The sequence below is a fragment of the Onychomys torridus genome, chromosome 4 (assembly GCF_903995425.1).
Source record: "Onychomys torridus chromosome 4, mOncTor1.1, whole genome shotgun sequence".
In the NCBI taxonomy this organism is placed as follows: domain Eukaryota; kingdom Metazoa; phylum Chordata; class Mammalia; order Rodentia; family Cricetidae; genus Onychomys; species Onychomys torridus.
This window is the reverse complement of record NC_050446.1, coordinates 100,050,954-100,057,790: the sequence shown is the minus strand read 5'-3', so window position 1 is coordinate 100,057,790 and position 6,837 is coordinate 100,050,954. Positions and strand designations below refer to the sequence as shown.

General features: G+C 49.0%; 1 protein-coding gene across 1 annotated transcript in view; it reads left to right on the top strand.

The window, feature by feature from the left end:
- Window positions 1–201: 201 nt before the first annotated feature.
- Shc4 (SHC adaptor protein 4) overlaps window positions 202–6,837 on the top strand; it is a 98,240-nt gene continuing 91,604 nt past the window's right edge. Inside the window, exon 1 of the mRNA XM_036184176.1 lies at window positions 202–1,524. Coding sequence (XP_036040069.1) covers window positions 940–1,524 — 585 coding nt within the window. The 5' untranslated portion in view covers window positions 202–939. The remainder of the gene's footprint in view (window positions 1,525–6,837) is intronic.

Sequence of the window (6,837 nt, the reverse complement as noted above, 5' to 3'; positions counted from 1 at the left end):
AGATACCACCCTCCCTCTTCTCCGCCAGGCTTCATTTCTCCCGGCTACTAGTTTAGTATATTCACTGTGCATGACTCATGACGCTGCAGCCTGATTGGACGAAAACCAAGCAGCACCCCCACCCCACCCCAACCGGTCAGTCAATTACAGCTATTCTCGGCTCCATTCACAGATTTATTAGCTCTCACACAACGAGGGAAATTCATTCGGCAAAATTCATTCATAAAAATTTCAACCGCCTGCGTATCATCCGCTCAGCTCAGCGTCGTGTTGTGCACAGGGTCCTGAAGGAGACGGCAGGAGGGTCCGGGAGGGAAGGGAGGCCTGAGAAGGGGTGGGCCCGCGGGGACCGGACCCGAGCTGCACCGAGGATGCCCGGACCTCAAGCTGGAGGAACAATGCGGACCAGCGCCCGTCGCTAGGACTCCTGGCTGGTGGCCCAGAACCAAGATCCTCCGAGAGAGGGCAGCCGTCATAACCCCAGCCCATACAGAAGGGCCTTTGACTCTTGATGTGCTTTTTTATTTTTCCCTTTGAAATGAACAATCACGGGAACAAATAAAGGGTTAATGGGCCAGTCGCTGCCCCGCCCCGTGGGAGCTGGAGGGAGCAGGTTTGAAAGTTCCTGTGCGCAGAGAGAAGGGGGATAACTATTTTTGCTAAGGCTAAAGACTTGGTGGCACCGGCTGCCCCAGCCTGGGGGACTCCGGGGTGAGGAACCCCTCCCCCCCCCCCCCCCCCGCCCCGGGGCCTCTGCCAGGGCCGGGAAGGGACTGCAATCTGAGCCGGGAGGCATCTTCCTGGGCTGTCATCCTTGAGCAGTCAGGGACCCGGGCGGGTGGCCTCCCCGGGGCAGAAGTGAAAAGTGGCTGTCCTGTGGGTCTACCGGACAGCGGAGCAGTTTAGGCTTCCGTGCCCCGTCTCAGCACTTCCAAGGCTATGCGAGAACGCAGCCAGGACAGCCAGGCAGGACTCGCTCTGTATGTAGGACTCTTTGCGCACCTGGGGATGCTTCACAGGGCCAAGTACAGCCGCTTTCGGAACGAGTCCATCACGTCTTTGGATGAAGGGAGCCCCGGAGGCTCGGTTGGAAACAAGGGCTCGTCGCCGCCTCCCTACCCTGCCCTGGCCCCTCACCTGCCGGCTGAAGATGCCGCTGTGCCCACCCAAGAGAGCCCCACCGCGCTGTGCACCTTGATCCCCCGTATGGCAAGCATGAAGCTGGCCAACCCAGTCACTTTTCTGAGTCTGAAAGCCTTTTGCCTGGGTTCCAAAGAAGTGCCCCGGCTGAAGCTCCAGGAGAACCAGGATCAAGCTCCAAGCACTCCAGCTTCCCCAGAAACCAGTCTAAATAGGACTGGGCCTGCTCCGACACCGCATCCGGACCAGGTGGGACACAGGGCAACCCCCTCGCCTCCTGATGCTTGCCCACTGCCTGGCCCTGGACAGCCAACCCCCAGGAGCAGGCAGGACAGGCACTCTGTGCAGCACCTGTTGGGGTCCGGTCTGAACTACTCTGTGAGGGTAAGTCCCTAAGGTCTGCTCCATGGGAACTGGCAAGAGGGCAGCTTTGTTCTCCTCAGGGGCTTCCCCTTACCTGGCTGGGGTCTAGGTTGCAAGAAGACATACCTACTGTTGTATCTACAGAAGGGACTAGGCTGTACCTACAGGGACCTGGCATGTACCAGAGTTAGACCCTCTTTGCTCCAAGGATGTGAGCTGTTGCTGACCGGTAGGCAGCTTATCTTCTCATAGAGACAGACAAGGTGGCAACTTCTGGTCTCTTCTGGTCCAGTGTCAAGGATTTCTTGTTGGATTCATAGTTGAAACCTAATAGGTTATTCTGGCTGTTATACCTGAGGTGAATACAGTAGAGATTTCTGTGCTAAGATAGAGGAATGTGTGGTATACAAGAAACTGGGCTCTGTTTATTTATTTATTTTTTCAATTTGACATTTAACAAGCAGTTCTGAAAGCCTAGAAAAGTCCTGAGTGTTGTCGCTGGAGCTAGCCTTAGCAGTAGCCTGCACAGGAAGAGGTAGGCCTGATCCTGGGCTATGTCTACAGCCAGGCTCCTCACTGGCATTGTTTCTGTCTTTGCCCAACCTGAGTAAGTAGAGCCGGAGCCTCTGTCTTTCAGAGCTCAGGTCTCAAGGTATGCGGTAACAGGAGGGCAATGTTCAGTGACTGATGTGTATTGTGAGAGTACTCGGGGAGCTTGGGAAGAGCAGATGTCTCTGGGTTCTGAGATTTTTTTTTAAAAATAATTTGTTTATTTTTATTTTATGTGCATTGGTGTTTCGCCTGCATGTATGTCTGTGTGAGGGTGTCAGATCCCCTGGAACTGGGGAGTTACAGGCAGTTGTGAGCTGCCATGTAGGTACTGGGGATTTAACCCAGGTCCCTTGGAAGAACAACCAATGCTCTTAACTCCTAAGCCATCTCTCCATCCCCCGGGTTCTGAGATTTATGAGGTGTGCCATGGCAATGGCAAATCACTGTGGGACCTTCAGGGAAACATGGGGGTTTGTCCTGAAGAGTGAGAGAAGCAGGTGTGTGTGGGGGAGGGGGTGGCTAGCAAATAGTCCTCAGAACTGAACAAATTAGAGCAGGGAAAAGAGAGTGGTCATCAAGTTCCCCAAGGGCCAAATGAAGAGGCTATCAACACTGGTGAGCAAGACCCTCATAGGTTCACAGGCAAATCATGAATGTGGTTTTTAAAAGATCCACCTGCTGGTTATTTAGCTCCTGTGGGATCAGGAAGACATGCCCGGGACCAGTGAGATTGCTTGCTGTTCTTCACGGAGGGTGTAGAAGAGTTAGGATGAAGACTGGTGAATGAAGAGTGACTTCCAAAGTTAAGTGTTGGGTGACACAGTGCCAGAGACAGAAATGGAGTGAATTAGGAAAGGGAATTCCTAAGTTTACTTTTGACTTACCAGATTACAGCAGTGATATCTAGAGGTGCTGATTTACAGGTAAGCAGTCTCCTCAGCTCAGCATTGAGCTTAAAACGTTGGAACAGATGGTAGAAACTGAAGTGTAAGTAACCGCATTGCAAACCGACCACATAGATCTCAAGGAAGGCTTAATGATGGATGCTGGAAGGATTGCAAAGAGAACAGGGTTTGGGGACAACTTGATACAGCCCCCAATAAAGATAAGCATGTGGAGCCCAGCTCCTGCTCTCCACGGGGAGTAGCACACCCTGGCCAGGCTTGCATGTTTATGGAAAGTTCACAAGTGCTTTGCATTGGTCAAGCTGTAGGGTGCCAACCCTTTATGGTTTGGAGCGATTCCCAAATCTGTACTCTTGGCACCTGTCCATTGCTTCAGATGCCTACCCTCAGCCCCACCTTTCCTTCTGTCGAGCATCCCCTGCCGACTCCCCACACTCACATACCTGTATAATTTTAAGGGTGAAGAGTTGCTGGGTGATGTCCATGTTCCCTGGGAGGTACCCTTACCAGTGTTTCTGAGTTTTCAATGAGGAGGCCAGCTGTCTTCTCATAGTGATAATAACTTACCTCAGGAGAAGTGCTGACCCCATGACCCTGATGAACTCACAATATTGCTACAATATTGTGACGTGCATCTCTGGCTTTAGGTGCCTTTCTCACAAAGCCTAAAATATCTTAATGTTTATAGATCCTAACTTGAAAAACAAAAGGATTACATTTGACGTGTTATCAGGTAAAAATATCTCTGAGGAAACTGAATTCCAAAGAATTAATTTTTCAAGACAGGAGAGTGAGGTCTGGACTCATGTCTCCTGTTTACCATTCTTAGCTCTCTTCCCCACAGGCCCCACCCTGGCTGGCCTTCTGTTCCCAAAAATTCTGTTGGGATGTGAACCAATTTCTAAAAATGAAGCACCAACCTCTTAATTTTCAGTGAAAATGATTATATTAGCAAGACATACCATGAATGCTGTACTCTTTTCTATGGGCACAAGCATGTGGAAGATGTGAATTAAAGCTTGCTTGGAGCAATAGATTCAGGTCAGGGGATAAGAGATGTCCTGAATGGCAAGTAGACATGGGTCCAGTGAGGACTTAGGGGCAAATTTTGTAGTCAAAAGGAGCTCCATGTTCTGCATCCTTATTCACATATGTCTTACCCTCTACTCCCAGTCACTCATTTGTCTGACTTACACAGGTTGTGAACCAATCCCAATGCAGGAACTGTTGTAGAACCTGGACACTGGCTAACAAAATAGACAAACGCTAAGTGTCAGATGGGTCTCATCCCTGTGGAGAGCTTTTAATAGACAGACAAGTCAGTCTCCTTTTCAAATGTTAGTGATGCCATGGAGAGTGGGAAAGCAGGGTAGACAGAAAGCCAGGCACTTGGGTGGAGATGCTATATCCTTTGGGTCAGGATCAGCATTGTGATGGCATCTTCATTCATTGCAACAGACTCTGTTTTCCATCTACCCTAAGTTAGAGTTGACTTTGGGTTAAACAACCTTTAAAAAAATGAAATGATTCTTCTCCTGGTCTTCAGATGAAGAATTAGTAATGCTATCAATTTTTTTTCTATGACTCCTAGGAACCTATTTTTAAGGAACTTTCACTTAGCTAGAATTTTGATTCTCTTGGAAGGTTCTTGGGGAAGGAGGCCTAATGACCCATTCTTTGTGAGCCAGTAAGCCAGGAATGGAACACTAGTCTGGGTAAAGTAGTGGAGTGGGTGAAGTTCATCACATAGGGTCAAATGATGACTTTTGTCTTCACCATAAGACAAAGGCTCACCTGTCTGAGGTCTTCCCAAGGCACTCTAGTCATCAATGGGCACTCATGTTGGTCTGAGGTGCCCTGTACAACCTTCAGTGAGTGTGAAATCGAAAGGAGAAAGCTCTGAGTTCTTGAGAATCTTGCGCCAGCATCTAATGACTCCAGGACCCTTTCTTCCTTCTCTCTCCTTCAGAATGTTAGTTTTATTTCCCACCACTCTCCAACTCTAACAGAATTCAAAGACTAAGGCAGAAAGAGGCACCTTGGAGACCTCCACTAGTGGTCCTTGCTATTATCCTCTGCAGAAGACTGTTTTCTCTAAAACAGCCCAGAGAGTGTATGATGTCTGTACATGACAGCTAGTAAGTAGCAGACTGGGGTTCTCATCCAGGCTTGCCTTACTCTCACCCCCTTCTCTTTCCATTAGCAACCCCCCTCAAACATATCGCCTAGAAGCTTATTAATGGAGCCAAGTCGATGAAGGGCTGTGCAGAGAAGGCTCTCTCAGGATCAGCTCACACACCTGGCCTTGCTGCGTATCTGCATGGTTATAGACTCCTCACTTTGCCTACTATCTCTCAACAAAACTGAAATAGCTACCCAGGGGCTGCTGTGGCAAGTGCCACAAACTGGGTGGTTTATACAACAGAACTTGACTCTAGTTAAGGAGTCAAGAAGCTTCAGGCAAAAACATTAGAAGGGCCAGCTCTCTACCATGGCTCTGTGAGAGGAATCCTTTCTCACCTCTTAAAGCTTCTGGTAAGTGCCAACAGTTCTGGGTATTTTGTGGTGACAGGTGCATCCCTCTCCTCATAGCCACTGTTTTCATACATCAGTCTTGCTTGGTGCCCATGGCCAAATCCTCTCCTTCAGGAACAGGAACAGCTGGATTAAGGCCTGCTCCTGTTGGGAGGACTCACTTTAATTACATGTCTGCTCACATGGGCCTCACCACTGTTCAGCAGCTGTACGTGAGTTGAGGAGTCTCTTCCTTTCCTTTGTAGAAATCATAGCCTTCTCCTTTCCTGAGATGACCCCTGTCTAAGGATGTCTCTGATTTGTGAGCCAATAGGCTAACACTCTGAATCCTCTTTGTCTGATCTGGATATAGTCCGCAATGCTACCTGTGAACTTTGTGGGGAACCCAGGACTAGAGTTACACCAAAGACAGTGCTCCCATGTCCCGGCACCAGCACTCGGTGACTCCAGGTCTCCTTTCTCTTTACAGGACTGAACTAAAGCAGGGGCTCTGATACTAACTGGCTGTATGACCTTGGGTGGGTCACTTCACCCCCGGGGCTTCTTTTGCCCCTGTTTAAAACCAGAAGCTGGAATAAAATGCTGTCTTGAAGCCTGGGTCCAGGGCTTCCTTTCCATTCATCTGTATTATCAGGATCTCTGTTATTTGAACTTCCTGAAGGAAATTATTTGTAGCTTCTTGGTGGCCATTTGAAGGAATGGCCTCAGGGACACAGTGGGTGGCTCTTGTCCCTTTCTGTGTGGTCCTCAGCTGGCTGCCACCATTGAGGCAGGAAAGGCATATTACTCCTGAGTGGAGCTGGTGGATGTAGAGGGTAGGGGGTGGAATATAGGGAGTGTGGGGGAGCAGGGCAATGCATATGGGAAATGGCTTCTCTTGAGACCCTTACACATCCCAGTTCTTTCACACCACTGGACAATAGTGCAAAACAGTCATAGAGATCAATAAGTCTAAGCTCTTACAGTTGAGCAAACAGAGGCTTAATTATAAGTAGCGCCTTGCCTCAGACCACACATCCCCTTAGTGGTAGAATCCAGATAACTGGCTAACGCTCTTGTTTCCTAAGCTCACCTTGCTTATTTCTCCTGGTTCCCTGCACTGAATGTTCTCCTTCAGGTTGGCTCTACCTGGTTAAGATGGTGGGTGTGCTTTTGTAAGCACCAGTGATCAAAATGAGAGCTTTTTTTCTTATAGGAAAGTAGTCCTAAAATAATACCAAGGAAGTAAAAGAGTGTGGGAGAGTGGGAAGGAGCCTGTGTTAGTCTGTTTTCCATTGCTGTAAGAATTATCCAGTGTTGGAATAGCATATAAAGAAAAGAGGTGGACTCAGTTCACACCTTT